The sequence below is a fragment of the Lagopus muta genome, chromosome 10, assembly GCF_023343835.1.
Source record: "Lagopus muta isolate bLagMut1 chromosome 10, bLagMut1 primary, whole genome shotgun sequence".
NCBI lineage: Eukaryota > Metazoa > Chordata > Aves > Galliformes > Phasianidae > Lagopus > Lagopus muta.
Window position 1 is genome coordinate 6,420,651 of NC_064442.1, and position 19,618 is coordinate 6,440,268.

Consider the following 19,618-nt stretch of genomic DNA (forward strand, 5'->3'; position numbering starts at 1 on the left):
ACCCCCACCTAAAGGTGACTCTCCCCTTAGGAGCATGGGGTACTCTGGAGGCACAAGCCCCTGCACCAGGCAGGAGTCACCCCAAGCCCTTGCACTGGTGCACTGAATGCAGCAGCACTGATAGACCCAGCTGCTGCCATGCCATGGGCATCAGTCACAGGAGGAGGAAGAGCACATTTACTATGTGTGATTTATAATCGGGAGAAAACAACAGTTTTGCTGCAGAGCCTGCTGGGCAGTATGGGTGGAGTTGACTCCAAGCCACATGGGCAGCTTATTTTAGACAATTCTTGAGCATCACCTCTTTCTTTTGCTCTTTCTGTGCATCCTCTTTGCTGCCCTTGCTGATTCAGTCCTGGCATGGACTGCAAACTGGAGGGCTGGGAGGGCACAGGTGCGAGCTGGGCTGGAGCTTGCAGACAGGCTTCTCATTCATGGAAGCTTTATGAAGAGAAGGGAAGACAAACGCTCATTAATTCACTGACTGAACTGCCTTGTGATCAGATGCAAGGTGAACGGTAAAGGGATGAGTTAGCTTTGCCATTGAAGGCACCTGGGTTTTGTTAATTAGTTAGAGGGATGTTAAACACTGCAAAGTGTTGATTTTGTTTAGGGTTGGAATGTGTTTCAATTAAGGAGAAGATAATACTCAACATTAGCTGCTGGTGCAAGAGATGTTGCTTTGACCTTTTTAATCTACGTGTGCAAGAATAACACAGCACTGGAGCAGTACTGAGATCAGAGCACTCATGAAGCCTTTGCTGACCATAGCTGCTGGTGCCCATCCCTCTGCCTTCCTTTCACCGAAGAATCAGTTCCTACCAGCTGCATCTTCCCATCCAGGCTGGTGAGCCTAATTAGGCAGGACTTCAATTAGAGCGGTGAGTCATTAGTGGAGCCCTGTGGGAAAGCCCAGTGAGCTCAGGAGTGCCCTGGCCTTGCAGGGAGCAGCGTGGGCAGAGAAGGGGGCTGGACCCACAAGGCTTGGGAATCATCTACCTGTCTGAGTGCATGTGTCTGATCTGCTGTTCCTCCAGTGACCCAGAAGAGAGTAACTGGTGTTTACGCAGCTCTCTGCATCTGCAGCAAGCCCAGCACCAACCCCAGACTGCCAGAAATTCCATGGTACCGACTGCCCATGGCACTTCGAGAGCAGGAGGATCCTACAGTGTTTGCTCTAAACAAAGGATGTCAGGAGGGATGAAAGGACAAATGGGACCCGTCCTCTGGAACCAGTTCCCCACCAGCATCTGGAGGTGGGCGCAGACGTACACAGAAGGTTCCTTGTGTGGGATGCAGACACTGGCGGTGCAGCTCACGCCGGGGAGAGGGAAGTGAGATGTGCGGGCACTGACAGCGTGAAAGCCAGGCTTTCTTCCACTTAATTGGATTTGTTATTCAGCTGAGAAACAATGAATGGCTTGGGTGGGCTCCAAGCTCACGATTTCAGTTAGGAAGTCAGCAAAAAAATGATAAAGTAGGTCACACTGCCGCAAACAGCGCTGATGGTTTTGCACAACAGTCGATGACATTAAATAAGGAGGTCATGAAATGGAAAGAACAAGGGAGACTGTAATGGGGTGGACAAATGGGCTCAGCCTCTGCTTTGTACTCACCAGGAGCCTCTCGCAGACTCACGTACTGCATTTCAGCACTGGAACAAGAGGGATTCAGCCCAGTTTAAAATTCCCGCAGTTGGTCGCAGGGAGTTGGTGGCAACGGCTTCTGCTGCTCTTGGAAATATAACCACAACTGCATTGAATGGCCCTTTTCACAGACTAAAGTGCTTTGGGTTTATCTGAAGAGAGAAAGGAGCATGGGGAATGGAGAACAGCTTGCCCTGGGACATAATGCAGGGAGGATGTGCAATGCTGGGCATTAATTAATGTGCAGGGGAAGAAGACAAGCCAAGGACACAGGACTTCAGTGCTCTGTAAAGACATGGGTGAAATTGAGAACATGTTGGGTGGCTGGAAAAAGCATCACTCCAAGAATATGTCTAAAAGGCAAGCAAAATGCCAGAGCCAGCCTCTGTGTGGATGCGGGGCTTCCTCAGACACCGGAGGTATTAAATCACCGACTACTCTGCTTTTAATTGACTCCAGTGAAAAAGAGCGAATGAGCTCAGATGATAATTCCCTGCAGGGATTCGTTGCACAACAGTATTATTTCAAGGGCAGCTGGGGTCATGATCAGAAAATGCGTATTTAAAAGCCAACAGGGCACTTTGAATTTCATTTAAATGATAGGAGCCTCAACTTGTTGTCCCCAGGGAGGTCCAGATGGTTTCTCACTGGGGAAGGAGGTCTGGGACCTGGAGCAGGGGCCTGGGAGAGGTCTGCACCCAGCTCCTGCTCCCTGCCCTTCCCTCTGCTCTACTCCAAACGATAACTGAATCCCAGCTGGGGCTGACAGGCAGCTGGGTGGGCGCTGGATCCTTGCATGCTGGGGCCATCTCTAGGCTGGGCTCCTGGCTGCTTTGAGGGTGGTGTCCAAGCTCCTGAACCATCCCCAGCAAGGGCTGACCATGGCACACGGGCACTTTTCACTTTTCTGCAGCAGTGGGAACGCAGGGCCCCTGAGAAGCCACCAAAGTGAGCCCTACCTACTGAGAAGGCAGAAAAACTCTTTTAAAAAAGAAAAAATTCTAAATTCATTCCTATCCTTCTCAGTTAAAAACCCGACCTGCTCTGGCTGCAGCATTGCATTGTTTCATCTGTGTTCGTTGCCCGCTCCCTTTTTACTTTGTTGCTGCTAACTTAGAAACCTTTGTATTTTGCACTGCATGTAATTCCTTAGCAACAGGTTGCTGCTGTCACGGCTGCTTGTGATTGCTTTCGAATCGTCTTTCGGGCAGGCTCCAGAATAAATACAAAAGAGCACGTCTTTGCATGGCTCGTATCAAAGCTAGCCAGTTGGAGAGCCTCTGATCCGCTATTTAAAGTCCCAGCATTCTGTATAAAACCTCAATCAACAAAACTGAAAGGGATTTCATTCACACGCTCTTGCTATTTTTCATTCTCCTGCTCATCCAACAGTAATTTCTGGGCTGTGAATTGGTTTCCAAAAGAGCTCATTAATGAGCTTTTTCTATGGAGCCTTGCGCTCAATTCTGTTCAGCTCAGGTCTGCTGACACCACTGACACTCTGCTTTAGGGTTAGGGGGCTGTATTCCTGGTCTCAGCTTTGATATTTAGGTTCCTAACCCCTCTGAGTCCCTGTGTGTGCAGCTCATAGGAAGCTTTGCTCCCCAGTTGTTGCATCCACTTTTAGAAGAGTATGAAATACAAATTTGCAAGGTCCTGCTGTGCCAGAAGCTGCCCAGCAACAATGCTGTCGTGTTCCAGGTCTGGAGCCCGGATCCTCTCAGAGCAGCTCCTCTGAGACAGGGAGAGCAGCACATGGAGGAGCAGCGTGAGCAGGGGACACAGCTGGAAAGCCCATTTTGCCTGTCAATGGGCCTCTTTTTCAGGAGCTGAGGCAGCCAAGCAAAGGCAAATAAGGAAAACAGAAGTATAAAAGCTTCTCCTCTTCCTTATAAATTACCGGCTTGGTCTGCAGGAGCACGGCTCAGTCTGAGCCCAGCCCACTCAGCTTATTTGGCAGGTTTTACAAGGCCATGGTCTGATCACAAGTTCTCCTGCTATCACTGCGCAGCTTTGGGATGACACGCGGGCTGTTCCCAGCAGGGTGTTCTGTGCCTTTCAGTGAACACAAGAAGCCCTGGATCTTATTCCCAGCTCTGTCACTCACTGTAACACTTAATGCTGTGCCTCAGTTTCCCAAGCTCTGAAGCAATAGTAATTACAGTCAGGCTGGCTGCAAGAGTTGGTTGTTTGTGAACCACCCCACTGAGTGCCAAGCCTGTTATTATTCCTGTTATTATACCCAAATCCAACTTGCTTAGGAAAGAAGACTCCTGTGAAAAGCACACACATGGTTTCCCAGATCATCATTTTTATTAAAGTTTGCAGGCAGCTGAAGAGAAAAAACAGCAACAACAAAACCCTACAAAATGTGAATAAGTGTCATTGAGAGTGCTGCAGAAGGGCTGTGCACCAAGTGTTCTCCTCCCAGCACCAAAGGGCACTTGCTGCCCCTAAAAGGCCTTCGCTGTTGGAAGCAATGGTGAGGGCTTGCAGTGCATTGCATCACCCAGCTGGCCCCACACAGGGAGAAAGGCAGGCCAGGGTGCCTGCGGCGGCTCTGTATGTGACCCTAAGTGCAGCCTGAGTGCAGAGATCACCCAATTGTGGGGCACTGAGGCCCAACCTCATGCCAGCCCTGTGCTGCCTCTTCCCTTTGGCCTCGCTTTGTGGGAAAGGAGGCAAGAGGCCTCGCTTGCTCTGCAGGCCCGACAAGGCCCCGCCGCGCAGCAAGGCCTGTGTTCCTGCTCGTTTGCTAATTACACCCTCACCCACACACTGTTGAGAGAGCACACGGAGGGGAAGCAGAGGCCCAGCTCCGAGCAGGCAGCAGTTCTTATCTGGCGAAGCATCTCGCCACAGTGATGCCATTTTGGCAGCACGCGGCCTGGCAGCTGTGTGCCGGGAGCAGCCTGGCCTCAGGCCCAGCACCGGGAAGGAGGGAAAACACCAAAAAAGATCCACGGTGCAAAACCAAAGGCACCTGCCCCGTCCCACCGAGGCACTGGGTGCTGCTGGCAGCTGTGCACAGCTCCCACGCTCTGATATTTTGGCAGCTGCAGTCTCTGTGCTGCGGCCGGAGAGCCAGGTGCTGAGTTCTGGGTTCAGCCCTTCCCTTTCCCCCACTTCCCCAGCCCCTTTTCCCTATAAAAATGCTTCCACATCACCCAGACAGCAGGCATCGCCAACGGCAAGCTCACTGCTATAAAAAAAAATATTAAAAACTCTTATCCCGCCCTCCCGTCCTGTGAAGTAACTCTGGGGGACGCAGCCTGGGGTACATCCTCCATCTTCCTGCTCACACTGGGCCACCAGTATCCACCAGTATCCACCAGTATCCACCAACCAGGAGGTCCTTTGTGCCCCCGTGGTGATGGAAGGGATGAGAGAGGCTCCTAGGCACCCTTTGTGGGAAATGGGAGGGAACTCAGTGGCTGTGTCAGCTCCAGCAGCGAGCAGGGGACATGGATGTGATGCCGGCATCTGAGAAGGGAAAGAAAAAAGGAGTTAATTTCTGTGTTGGGAGCAGAGCCGGTGTCATGCAGAGAACAGGTTTTGCATGTTGGCAGCTACTGGGTTCCCCTGACACTCAGCTTCTTGTGCTGATAAAAAATGCTTCCACAGGCATTGCCAACAGCAAGCTTACAGCTCCTCCAAAACCATCCGTATGACTGTGATTTCCAAGGAGCTGATTTACCACAGTCTGAAGCCAAGCACACACTGCACATGTTTCCATCTGCCCAGGTTCGGAAAAGCCTGATTTTCATTGACTTTCCTCCCCAGGCCAGCCACTCCCTTCCAACACTGCCTGATAAACTGGCTCCAGAGACAAACAGCAGCAGAACTGCCCTCCCTGCTCAGCCTGCCTCGCTGTTACGTACATGCAAATGGCATTCCCTAGGAGCCACCACCAGAAACTGGCTGTGACTTTGTTTGGGCAATAACAGCAAGGTTCTAACAGGTTTCCAGCATCAAACTCAGCAGCAAGCAGGTTAGGAGCAGGGAGGTTATTTGCAGGTTTGGGGCTGTCCTGAATTCTACTGTGTGCATCCATGGCTTGTGCAAGGCAAGGTGGCTGGCTGCGAGCATGGCAGCAAAAACCTGCGGCTTCTTGCATGGCGTGAGCTGACCCAGCTCCACACAGAAGGGAAGCCAAGCTCATGCTCATAAAAGGCTTGTTATCTCCACTGTAATTAAATAATCAGGAAAAGAGTCATTGAACAGATCCGATGTTTATTGTGACCACAGCCTGGCAGTACTAGAATGTAGTGCTGGGCCTGGCAGGTTGCCGCAATCCTCACGGTACTTTGGGATCAAAGTTCAGCTTTTCAATGCCAGAACAAAATAAGCGCCCACTTAGCAATGCCGCCTCACCCAGGGCAGGCAAGAGGTGTTGGGGACTGCGATCACCGTGTCACCTGTACAGGATCTACTGGTTTTAGGATGGGACTTGGGATTTAGCACCTGTGAGCCAGTCCCCAGCCCATCAGTGACCTCATCCCATGGAAATGAGGCTGTCGCACAGGACAGACAGTTTAGAGAAGCCAATTCTAATTTGGAGACACGTAGCTTGAAGAACTTGCTCCTGGTATTGCCCCAGATCACCTCCTGGGAGGTACAGAGCTGTCCCCATCATCTGTCACTGCTGTTCATTTCAGAACAACACTACATCATCCCAGCGTTACACCCTAAGCTCCTGCATAGGCTTTGCTTGTGTTTATAAACACAGAGCCATTATTAGCAGAGTGCTCAGTACTGCATTTCCCATTTGCAATCATTTGTCTCATCATGCCATAATTCCTGCGGGAATGACAAAGCTGGCTCGGCCAGCTCTCCCCCTAGATCAGCCTGAATTTAACACCTCTTACTCAAAATTTCTGCCTCCAGCCAGGGCAGAGGCCAGGTGATGTTTGCAAAGAGCAAAGACACATCCAAGCAGATCCCATCAGGACAATCCAACAGCAGCAGTGCAGCTCCCCCATTTCACACCATCACCAGAGTCACTCTCATCAGTTCAGCAGTCACACGTAGGAGGAGGCCAGGCTTTCACGTTTTATGCCATTAATCATGCTTGATCCCTGGAATTACAGCTGGCAGCAAGCACCATGTTGATGTCATGCTGCATGCTTGGCAGGAGTGCTGGGAGTTCTGCCCAAAGGTGTGCTAGCACGAGGCTGCCCTTGGCTCCAGGAGGGCTGGAGGCTGAGCCTTTGGGGACACGCTTCCAGCTGAGCCGTTTTATGCCTTCCCCAGCTGAGGCACATTCCTTTCTGGATTAGCAATGGCTGCCTGCTCACAAAGTGCACCAGCACCTGGAGAAACCCATGAGGAAAGTGCCTACCTGGCTCCCAGGTGCCCCTTCCTGAAAGAGGATCCCATAGGGAACAAAGCAGGTATTGTAGCAGAGACCCCTCATCATAGGAGCTGCAAGCCAGCAACCCCTTTGGCCAGGATGATGGATTTAGGATGATGGAGTAGCTACAGGATCCTATAGCCAGTTATCCCAGGTCTTGAGCCCAGTTTTGACTCAGGTGCAACAACAACCAGCTAAGACAAGAGTAGGGGATGTCACAGGTAAGGCATAGGCTGCGCTTGCATGTCAGAAACATTTGGACCTGGTCCTCACCAGCCAGCCCTGGTACTTTATTTAAGGAGATGTCAGTGGCTGAGACCAGAACATTAATTTAAACAACAAGCACATACAAACACACACACACACATACACACACACACACAACCCCTCCAGAAAAATAAAACGAAGAGATGTTCTCTCGGGCAAAATCCTATGTATACTTTAAATACTTCTTTTAACTGAAGACTAGAAATGAAGCCAAAAAAGCATATAAAACTCTTACACACTGACTTTTCACCAGCTTTTCTTGTAGATTGGTATATTACAGTTCCTACTCCTCTTGTACTTGTGCCAGGCTCCAGCATTCAGTAAGAAATATTATCTATCCCCTATAAAGAGCTTCATAAAACCTGAACAATCCAAATAGAGCACAGAGTAAAAAGGCAGGAGAAGAAAGTACAAGTGTTTTGGAGAACTGTTCTTTATTCAGTGGCTGAAGAATCAACTCCCACCTCAAGCTGTTCCCTATTCTCACTCCAAGCAGTGGGGCTGGTGTTGAGCTTTAATATTCAGACACATCTGCTACCAGAGGAAATGAATTTTCAGCTCCAAGGCAGCTCTTAAAGGGGGGCCCCATTGGTCCACATAGAAAATGATGGAGTCCTCACACTCTGCTGCAATATTTAATAGCTGAGTGGCAGTTAATTAGATTACTGAGCCACTGTGACAGATGCTAGGCAACGTCTGAGGAGGAGAATTTGGAAAGGCCATTATCTCCCAGTGCTGGGAAAGCTCTTGGAAATCTCATTTTAGCCCTTTCCACTCTTGTCATGCCCTCACTGTGGCCCATCGCATGCTGAAGCCAGGCATTTTGCAAATCAAAGGCCATTATAAATAACACCCCAGGTTCCTTTTCCACCGGAGACAAGCAGGTGGCCATGTTGGGCAAAAGCCCAGTAAGGGTGCTAGGAGCTCCACTTGGCTTCCCAGCTGCCATCAAAGAGATCACTGGGAAACTTCAGAGCACTTCAGTGATTCTTGGTTGCACCAACCCCACAAAGTGCGAAACAGGGAAGCAGCGGGTGTCAGATGCTTTGGGCAGCATTCTTTTTCCCCTGTATTAAGTGGAGTGGATTTTGATGAAGATATGTCAGAATTCCCCTCCCCACAATCTCATTTTCCAAGGAAAACCTTAATTGAGGCTTGCTGATCTCGCCCCATGGGTGAGGGTTTCCCGGCTCCTGTAGCTGACTGGGAAGACACCTGCAACCACTACAGCAAGGCTGCATGCATTGCTGGCAGCCAGAAACCTGTAAGCAGAACTAGCAGAGGTGTTACAAACTTACTGGGAAGTTAACTTTGCACTTGGATGGCATTTGTTTTCACAGCGCAAAGCAATTGTGCTATTGTGACCTATTCCTGGCCATCTACATCTTGGTGCAGATTAGTGAAAATGTACAAAGCTCAGTGAGACAAAACCGGTAACCAGAATAGCAACTAAACATCCCACTGGGGAGGAAAAGAGGAAGCTCTCTTCCATTTGGTGTTGAAGTAGTAGCTTTCCTGAGCACACGAGAATCGGAGCATCGAAATTACACGGGACACCAATCTTCTTATTCCCATACACCCCAAACACCAATGAACACATTCTTCTTCTGATTACAAAGCCCCTTTTCCTCCCACTCAGGTCTCACACTGAAGTCTCAGAAGTAATGATATAACAAGCAACAGTTTGGATGTTAAATAAACACCAGAACCATCAAATGCACCATGGCTTCTCAGCTTCTGCTGCCCACTGAAATGAAAATAGACAGCACAATAAGAGATGCAAGATTCCCCAGCATCCTAGGGGTCACTTGCCTACGTATTCATCAAAGCGAACACCAAGATAATGAGCAAAAATATCAAACTACTGAGATGTTTTCCAAAGCACTTGTTGCTGTACTATCTCCCTGCTCTCAAATTTAAGTGCTTTTACTCATAGATACCACAACCTCTTACATAAAATGGGGACAGGATGTATTCCATTGTCCTATCCATGACAGCGGGTATGGGCTCTGCCCTCTCTCCCCACCCACTCTTAGATGGGTGATGCTGGCACAGCCAGCTAGTTCAAAATGAAGGCAAAGGGGCTGCAGCCTCCTCACAACCATTAATGTAGATGCATCTCATAAGATGCAGAGGGGACCATCTTGAACCAAGAGCTAGTAAGACTTCCAGCATTACAGAGATGACTATTCTCTTCTGGTGCTATGTCCCTCTCACCTTTTAATGTAGCCTTCTCATAAAAAGAAAGCTCACTGCAGTCTGTGGCTTCAGTGCAGTGTGTGGAGATGCATTTGAGGCCAAACTGTACTTAAAATTTTAGAGAACACCCTCACCTTACTGAGCTTCTGAAAACAAGCCCTCGAGCCCCGCCTCTCATGATGGCAAGTGCTTCCAGGTGCTGACAAAAGCTGTGGGGATGAGTGAATAAGGCACTGTTGTGATACAGTTCCACGTGTCTGATGTAGGGTCGTAGCAGTCCAGCGTTTTGCACCTCTGAGTCCCAAAGTAACCACCCACTACATAGAGTTTATTTCCTGAGGCCAAGGCATGGCATGACATGCGCTTGGCTGTCATGTCTCCAATGCGTGTCCACTGATCCGTCTCACAGTCAAAGCGGTAGGCAGATGCTGCCGTGAACTCTGTGTCTCCTCCCATGATGAAAATCTGGCTGCCCAGGACTGCAGCTGCAGTGTAGCGCCAGGGCTGTGGGCATTCCGCCTTGATTGTCCACCGATTCTCCACTGGATCGTAGCACTGCACTTTGGACACCATGTCTCGGTGGATGCTGGTTCCACCGAAGACAAAAAGTTTCAGCCTGGCGCTTACCACCGCAGCATTGCTCACACCATCTCTCAAAGGAGCCACCATCATCCATTTGTTGGATGCAGGATCATACTTCTCTACTTGCTTCAAGGAAACAGAAGGTGATGCAGGGAAGACCCCAGCCACGGCAGTGTGTCCACCAACCACATACAGGCAGTTTTCCAGCTCAGCTGAGCCATGCCCAAACCGTGCTATCAACATGGGGGCAGCTTTTGACCATTCCTCATGAACAGTATCATAAACCCATACATCTTTGGATACCCCGTTCTCTGAGCCCCTGCCACCGGTGATGTACACTTTGCAGCCAATGGCACAGGCACTGAACTCTTTCCGTGGGCTTGGCAGGTCTGCTTTGGGGATAATTTCCTTTGCCTTTTGATCTACTTGGTAAATCTTGTCACACATGAAGGTCTGTCCTCCCAGGATCAGCAAGGTGTGCCCGGCTTTGCGAGGCCTGGCACAGGGACTGGTGACAATCCCATCATTCTGGAGGATCTTCTTCTTGCACTGAATGGCTTCATCCAGGACAAGCTTGTTCCTTTCATCCACCATGATCAGGTCCTCACAAGCCAAGGCTTCCTTGAGGCATTCAGAAGGAAGCAGTGCTAAGCGGACATTCCTCAGAAGCTCTGGGAGATAGGCCTTCCGCTCATCCAAATCATACTTTACCCACTGAAGGACGGCCTTAAAGACCTTGTCCTCATCCTCAATCTCCAACTCATCACTGGAGATCAGGTCCAACAGAGTGTCCTTGGAAAGGTTGTTGAAGTCCTCGCTCTTGTGAACAGTCTCAAAGTTAACCAGGCACATCCTCCAGGAGAGCTCGTAGAGCCGCCGACACTGATGGGCGTCAGAGAGCAGCATCATGCCCAGGCAGTTCGAAGGGTAGAGGTTCTTCTCCAGAAACTCAGCTGCCGCATCTCGGACATCGTGGAACTGCAACATGTCTCCAGCCTCCAGGAGGGACTCCGCATTTTCCTCGTTGATGATGATCCGAGAGGAGTAAGCAAAGTCCAGCAGCAGCTCCAGCACCTCTGGATGGAGGCTGTCATGGAAATTCACCTCGTCATCCAAGCTCTCCCTGAGGCCATTACTAAACATGGCTTCAAAATACCTGCTGGAGGCAGCCAGCACTGCGCGGTGACATGGGAATGACCTGTTTCCTGCCCAAAGGGTGACGTCGGTGAACATGCAGTGCTTCCGGAGGGTGTTCAGGTGGGATAAGACGCAGTCTGGGTGGGAAGCTTTGTGGAAAAGCAGGATGTTCATGGAGCCCGTGCTCGTCCGGGATTTGCGGTTCTCGTGGACGCTGACTGACATGATGACAGATCTATTGCCTGCAGAGAAAGAAGCAGAAAATTATTATCTTGCTCTTACTGATGCAAGGCACTGAGCCAGCACCAGAACATGTGCATTTGCTATCCAACCCTGATACGCTGTCAGTGGACCCCAAACCTGAAGCCCCAGCTCTACAGGTGCTCCTGTGCCCGGACTGGTAGCACCCACATCTCCAGCAGTGTCTGCACCCACACATCCTCTTGAAATGTAACCCAGCAGGGCGGAAAAGAGGGGAGGAAACTCTGCCCTTTGGTTTCAGCAATGAAGCAACAATGTGAAGCAATCAAAACCCAAACTTGGTGGTACATCTTCTCAGTGTCTCTAGAGGGTATTGGCAAACCACAGAAGAGTTATTTTTCCTTAGGAAACAGCATTAAGAGAGCATTCCATCCAGGATAAAGGGTACTGATCTGCTCCAGGCTCAGCAGAAATCAAATTTTTCATGAAGACTATTGCAGGTTTAGGAAATGTAATTGCTATTGGCTTTATTTATGACTGTCCCAAGATTTGAAAAATGAGCCTTGAAAAAAAAAACAACCCTGAGATACGACTGAGGAGTTAGGTTTTTCACATCACCTTCCAACCTGATGTCACTCCTTTAATTCCCTTTTGTGAGAAATGAGCCCAGGCACCCAGTGGACGGCAGCTGGCAATGCGCAAGATAAGGGCAAAGCAGGACTGATCCTCAGCCCCACGCTGAGCTCTGGCTCACTGACCTCACCAAGACCCGGAGCAGCACAGCCCTCCCACGTTCTGCAGCCCGATGACCTCAAGCGGAGGCTGATGGCCAGATAAGCGGCCTGAATCATGCTCTGCTCACATGTTCCTACCCCCCTGATCCTCCAGAGCCTCCAAAGAGCCCATACTGGGCAAATATTTGCAAACATGTCTCTCCTTCCCCCCAGCCACCGTGACTTATTGAGGTTGGTGCTCCCGAGACATCGCTCATTCCTCAGGGCTGTGTCACAGTGCAGGGAAAAGGTCTCTCCAGGCTTCTGCATGTTCCTCACCCGAACTACCGCAGCCTGTGCTGAGGCTGCCAAGCTCATTTCATTTGTGATGGGAGGCTGTGTGGGCTCAGGGCTCTAAAACAGGAAGGAAAATGCCACTGCTGATCCAAACGCGTTTCGAGGAATTGGTTTCCACCATCCACAACCAGCTCAGGGACAACACTAATTTAAGAGCTTATATGTATTCCAGTATTGAAGCTCTGTAATGCTGGACTGAGGAAAACAAATGAAACATTTATGAGGCTGCTAAAAGCTATCGATTTAGATTCCAACTCCTACAACCTCAGAAACCACCCTGCCATCTCTAGTGCTTCCTTTGCTCACAGCTCAGGTCACATTTCCAATGTTAACCTTTGATTTGCTTATCCACAAGAAGAAATCAAGCTATTTATATAGGGCAGATATAGAAACAAACAAAAAGATTACAGGAGGGCAGCACCATTTATTCTGATGCTAAGATTAGAAGAGCAAGTACTCAGAATGGAAGGAACAGGTTGTTTAGAAATAAGAAATGTCTATATAAAAGCTGTGATCACGTACTAAAAACAAAAACAAAACACAACCTTCAAGCATCTAACATTTAACATCACACCCAGGAGAACCAAACAGTATTTCTCTGCCATGGGTACTGAAGAGCACTTGGGGTACAGCTGCTGGGTTGCAGACCTGCCCTTACTGGGACTGCTCTTCATACTGCCATGTCCCAGTGCAGGTGCCAACTGCTTCCCAGTACAGCCATGTCTGAAAGCTGGAGGCCTTTCCTGGCACTGCTGTGGCTAGACAGACCAACACACCAAAAGCTGACAGCCTCTGAACTTTGGTTTTCAGCCATCTCAACAGCAAGGATTGCTTCTCTTTTATTCAGCAACTTCCAAGCGGGTTGTTTTGAGGGCAAACAGAGCAATTCACCTACTTCTTGGATCCTATTGCAGCTGGGACAAGCAGAAAAGCGGCTGTCATTATTTCTTCTCTTTGCAAACACACACCCCAGTGCTTCTCGCAGCCTACAGAGAATCTGGCATCATCCCACACCTATCAGATGAACAGGAACTGCAGGGAGCAGACATTTCACCTGATGGGTTTCTTCCAAAATCCAGCAGCCTTGTGAACCTCGGAAACCTGCAGCTACAGGGATCTTCTGTGTTTGTCATGTGCACAAATGTACGCTTCCATTTCATTAATGCTGAACTCCAGAGAGGAGCAGAATTGCTCCCCCCCTGCACTCCCCGCATCCCTCACCCTGCTACTGAGCTGAAGAGAAAAAGCAGAACTGCTCAGGAGGAGGAACAGTTCACACAAAGGAACCTGTCAGTGCCTCTTTCCATGCTCCCACCTGCTCTGTGAGCACTCAGGGGGTTACTGGAGCTCACAGCTGCATCCTCCATCACACAGGATGAGAGCACTACACCAGACGCGCCACTCGAACAGCAGAAGCCACGACCTGCACAAACTGCTTCTTGGTTTTCTCCAATTTTTTTTTTTTTTTTTTGTCCTTTGAAAGATGGTTATTAAAAAAAAGCAAATATCTGCTGCAAAGCATTTTAGAGGATCTTATTGCATGCACAGGCAGATGATAACCCTTCTCCCATATGGATGAGTGCAGAGAAGCAGCAGCTTTTTGACAGCTATCCAGGCTGTCTGCTGGCTATAATGTTCCCCTGGCTGTCTGCTGCTTTTCTACAGCAGATATAGGAAAGAGAATTTTTTTCCAGTGGAGCAAGATAAGGGTGCTTTGGAAATCCTTCCCGTGAAGCCAGAAATCCAAAAAGAGATCTGGAGTTGGGTCAGGGAGAAAACAGCTCCCTGATCCCAGCTCATGAAGAAAATGCCTGTGGACAGAACAAAGCTGGCAAAGAGAACAGGGCAAGAAAACAAAGCACATCTTGAAAAAATCCAAGCAGCCCTTAGAAAATGAATACTTTGAAGACACTTCAGCCCCAGGTTTCTCATCACAAAAGATCTGTGTATGAGAGGACAACCCAGAAGTATACATAAACTATATTTAGCAAGGCTTGGGGTTCCCCTGTCCATCTTAAACCAGCAGAATATCCACAAATCTCCACTTTCATTCCCTATAGGCAGGGAATCCCCAGCTGGTTTGGGCACGCCATGTGCACCTTGTGAGCTGATCTGGGTTTCCCCATCCAACTGTACCTGTGTGCTGCTAACATGCAGGGTGCAGTCCCATCCCAGGTCATAGCTACAGTGCTTTCACCTTTTAAAAGGACAATATCTGGGGAGCAAACAAGATATTTCCCAGTGAGACTCTGGGGGTTCATTTCTTCTTGGAAAATGAAAGTCCCCAGACTGCAAAGGTTGGCTGCACACCAACAAAGAGCCCAAATCCCATGAACCGAAGCCGGCATTTTCTGTTTGCCAATCGGACTTTCTGAGAAGCAGCAAGCAGAACGCATTTCTTTCTACCCTGCTCAACTATGAGCTATTTAAAGTGGTAAATAAGTAAACAAACAAGCAGCCAGGCATCCCTGCTGGCTCTGTTCAGACCTGGAAGAAGGAGGCTGGGGAGCTGCCTCCCCTGTCCTGGGAGCGCTGTGATTTAGCACGGGCTGTGCAATGCACACTAGGGGCTGTCAGAAGGATTTAACTGCTAACTGCGTGAGGGTAAGATCAAAGGCTTCAGGCCCAGCAGAGCTTTCATCATTTCCCTCCATGATTTACTCCTGGCTCATTTGGCTGCTTTCCTTTTTCCTGCCACACGGTTGCTGGTAGATGGCCTGACTTCCAAGCAACAGGGACAGAAGTCATTTACCTGTGTGCACCAGGCTGGGACACAACGCAACAGAACAGAGCAGCCTCAAGCAGCCAGCAGTGCTTGATTTTGCAAGGAAACAAGTGTAAGATTCATCTTTTCCTCCTTCATTTCACAATATCCACCCTTTGTGGCGAAATGCCATCTCGAATTCAGAAAAAGTTCAGTTTCTTCCTAGAATAAATGTTCTCTCCACTTACTAGTCCTGAAAACCTGTGCATTTCCAGTGCTTTCATGAACTGCAATGCCTGGTGCTTAGGCCAGCAACACCACCCCAGGACACAGTTACTCCTGTAGGACAGCTGATTCCCCTTTTTTTTATTTCAAGAGTTGCAATGCAGAAACATAAAGTCACTGTTCCATCTTCATGGGGAAGAGCTCCTTGCAGAAGCTGCTCAGGACAAAGAGAAGTGTGGCAATGCACTGATACAGATCCCAGATGCAGCCCTGTTTCCAAAGCATGCAAAGCAATTGCTGAGTGAAGGTTTGTCAAAAGGTTTGAGAAGAAGGGGACTGCAGCACACGAAGGCTTTCATCACCTACTCATGGGCACCGCTTGAGCTTCAAAAGCAGAAAAAAACCCTTACACAAAACAGGAAAAGATGGGGGGAAGGAGGCAGTCAGCAAGAAAGGGGAAGGAACAAATCTGAAGGGGTTTTTCAGATGTGTTTCATGTCCTTCCAGAACACAGTGGACTATCAGGTGTACAGCACAGAGCTGCTGGAAATGCTCAGTTCTAATAACATCCTTCTGCAAAGAGTGCTTGTGATGAAAGAAATAAAAATAGCAGCTGGCATCACAGCATAACACTGCACTTGTTGGGCACAGAGCCTGGGCTGCAGCCAGGGGGCAACAGCCAGGGACCTGCATGGCACCTGCAGGACGCGACCTCTGCCCTGTCCTCAGCCAGCTCTGCACCCTGACAGGGGAGCTTCAACTCCAGCAACACCTCTGAGCTCAGCATCTGTCTCATTTGTTGTCTGCAGGATGACTAACACAGCAAATATGCAACGGTGATTTTTCACCCTGGAATTTGGGCAATGTAACCCTGCTGTGAATCAGGGGTATTGCTGTGAGAAAGCTGCGCTCGGCCTTCCTGACCAACTCTCATCATTTCGTCATACCTGCGATACAAGGGAAGATGGTTAAGACCAGCCCCCAAAAGCAGGATCTGGGGTTCAATCCCAGCCTTTGAGAATGGAAGGTCTCCTTATCATTTCTTCTCGTTTTCTCACTTTCTCGTCTGGCTATACATCCTGGACAGAAAACAGAGAGACCATGTGAAAGGCTCCTTCTGTTGGCTCAGACAGAAACTGGGAGGTTTTCCAAGGCCAGTTCTGTAGACTCCAGGAGATCAGATTGTCTGGAGAAGGTCCGGGCACGTATCTCAACATGCTCACTAAAGCACATCAGAACGCAGAAACTTGGGTTGTCCATCACTGCTCCCTATCCCACACTTCCCAGTATCCCTCACTTTAAACCTGTATGTGGCCCGAATCTGCCACCTGAATGCCACTTACCATAGAAACCCAGTGCAGTATTTCCAAGCCATACCAATCAGCTCTTCTATCCTGCAAAAGCACTGCCCCAAATCTGTGACACAAACTAACCTGAGCCAAACGGACCATCTTCCAACCAACATAAAAGTACCTATAGGAAACTTGCCCTGCATGCAAGAGACGCAGTTGTATTTGCAAGTCAGGAGTTGGATTTGCTGCTCCGCAGCTGAGTTACTCCATACAGGTTCTGAAGGTACCTGTGAGGCAATCACACCAAGTTCACACTCACCACTAAGCTCGCTGGCTTTGCAGTCCCTGGGAATACCACACCCTCCTACAACCACTAACCAAATCAGGATAAATAATGCTTTTGGCCACGGTTCAGGCTCCAGACAATGGCTTTTCATTGCTACGCCTTAACCCCAGTGGATCTTTTCAGACCCCATGATTCATTTCAGAGGCTGCTGTGGGGTTTTGTCCTCCCTGCCTGCCCTCTAGCTCCGCTGGTGAATGAATTCCCTTCTGCTAGATCAATCACAGTCGCTTTGCAAAATGAATGCAGGGCTGCAGAAGAAGCAAGCAAGCTTTCAGCCCCGTCTCCCAAATTATACTCAAAAAGGCTCCGAAATGGAAACAATTGACTGGATCGTGGTATGCACCGCAGCCCCATCTGAGCGGGACAAAGTCCTTTTCAAGCAAGCCAACTTGCTAATATGCTGCACAGGGAGCTTCAAATAGAGACAAGTGGAACCACATGCCACTTTGCAGGGAGGGTTTATAGGACGAGATGTGGTGTGTGTCAAATTAATGCCAGAACAACCGCTGGAGCTGCTGACTGCAGAGGGCATGCCCACATCCTCCCACCCTGCACGCTGTGCCCTGCTCCTGGCAGTGCTCCCATGCTTGGAGGGACCTCTCATCCTTCCCACCAGCTCTGTCCTCAGGGTTTGAACTTTGTGCCTGGCCAGTTCACTCTGTGTGTTGTTTGGTCTTCTTACTTCTGGTGCTTTTATTTCAGTGCTAGGACAGCATCAAACCTTGTGCTCAGCTTGCACATCCCAGATCAGCATGCAGCAAGGCAGGCTGTCCTGGCATCTGTGCATACAACACAAGCAAAACACAGGGACCACAGCAATAAACTCACCGTGGTCTGGCAGGCTCTCCTACAAAACTCTCTGCAAAGTGTAATGCTCATCAAGCAGAGAGCAGTTACGGGACATGCAGTGCTCCCAGGCACGAGTGATGGGGGCACACAGAGCCTTTGTGTGCACTGATGCTCACAGCAGGGATACGAAGCTGATAAGCAGAGGTTGATGTGATGGTGGTTAAAGGTCAGGCCGGGGCAGCGCGCTGCAGCTCAGCGCTTCCTGCAGCCACTGCTGCCCGCATTGCCAGCTGTGTGTGCGCACTGCTATTCCCATCCTTACCTCTCTAAACGACCACATCCAGCACTGCAGGGACCACTGCAAACAGCAGCACTGCTCGCCTTACCAGAACTGTCCCGTGCACAGCCTTCACGTGCAGGACGGGGCAGGACTCCGGACAGCACTCCCACGGATAGGGAAAACGAACACAGGAGGGAACGGGAGCTTCGGTTCTGCGGTGCTGCTCCTCCACACCGATGTCACCGCTCCGCTATTGCAGCGAATTCCCCTTGCTTTCAGCCCCGCGCTCGCAACGCGCCGTCCCTCCGCCAACTTCCACCCGTGTTCCTTCCGCACCCGATCGGCTCAGGGAAAGCTGAGATCACTCACCGCCTCTCTCCGCAACCTCCCGGTGTCCCGAAAGCCTCCGCAGAGCTGCCGCAGCCTCCCCCGGCTCCGCGGGCGGAGCGCTGCCGTTGCCGGCCCACGCGCGCTGTGCTCCGTGGTGCTGCCCCCCCCCCTCACAGCCCAGCCCGGCCCCGCGCGCGCCCTGGGCACAATGTAAGCGGCAGCTGGATCCTGCCTCGCGTGGGGCAGGGGGCGGGGCCGCCCGAGGAGCGGATGGCCAATCAGAGAGCGTATTTCTCGTGACGGAAGGAGTTGGCCGTCCCTCCCCGCACACCCCCTGCGGAGAGGCGCATGTTGGGGGCGGGACAAGAGGAGCGGCGAGGCCAATGGGAGGGCAGGGGGGCGGGGCTACGGAGGCCTTAGAGGTCCTAAAGCCGGCCCGGGGAGGGCGCGGGACGCTTGTCTGCCCGGCCGCGGCCTTTGCTCCCTGACTCAGGGCTTTGCTGGGCCTGTGTCCCTGAGGCGGCATTGGTGCTGGGCCAGGCGGGCACCCTAAGTTCCAGCCTCTGCGTGCTGCTCGGTCGTTTCCAGCCCAGCCCTGCAACCCCCAGGTCACTGCAGGATGGAAGGATGCAGCCTGGTGCCCACCTGCAGGCATGCGATGTGGAGTTATGTTTTACCTCATGGAAGTAAGCTTTTTCAGGCTCCTGCATTGCAGAAGTGTCAGCTTGGTATTTTTTACACCAGCTGGACGCGGGAGCAGGCAGTAGGGGGCTGAAATCCCAATAAATAGAAAATACAGCCCTTTTTCCTAGCTACAGCTGGCAGAGGCTGCAGATGGTAAATAACAAAGTACACTGAAATGTGGATGTGTATCAATTTCCTGGCTTTTTGGTCTGCTGTAGGTCATTGCAGCTTAACTCTTAGCACTGCTCCTTTGCCAGTTCCCAACATGGCTTCTCCCAGAGGGCCTACACATTGTTGTGGGGCTTGTTAATGCCTTTAATGAACTGCTGAGGAAGACAGCAGGGATTTGTGTACAAGGTAGGTGTGGCAGCATCCTGAGTGCAGCTGTTATGTAGCAGCAACCCAAAAGGCAAAACTGATTTGTTCCCTTTTGCTGCTGAATTCCACCCAGCTGTATGAAAGAGCTGTGGAGCAATGTAAGGTTGTATGTCTTAATTCTGAAATGCTTTCAGG

The 19,618-nt window shown here is 50.3% G+C and overlaps 1 protein-coding gene across 1 annotated transcript; it reads right to left on the bottom strand.

The window, feature by feature from the left end:
- Positions 1 to 3,946: 3,946 nt before the first annotated feature.
- On the bottom strand, positions 3,947 to 18,654 carry KLHL25 (kelch like family member 25). The gene is made up of 3 exons (XM_048956276.1): positions 18,461 to 18,654; positions 9,600 to 11,426; positions 3,947 to 5,129 (listed from the first exon to the last, which is right to left on the bottom strand). The coding sequence occupies exon 2, from the start codon at positions 11,407 to 11,409 to the stop codon at positions 9,640 to 9,642; it is 1,770 nt and encodes a 589-aa protein (XP_048812233.1). The 5' UTR covers positions 11,410 to 11,426; positions 18,461 to 18,654; the 3' UTR covers positions 3,947 to 5,129; positions 9,600 to 9,639.
- Between the last annotated feature and the right edge of the window lie 964 nt (positions 18,655 to 19,618).

Bases quoted from the DNA above. Each gene is read 5' to 3' on its own strand.
- KLHL25 (XM_048956276.1), bottom strand. From the start codon at position 11,409: ATGTCAGTCAGCGTCCACGAGAACCGCAAATCCCGGACGAGCACGGGC.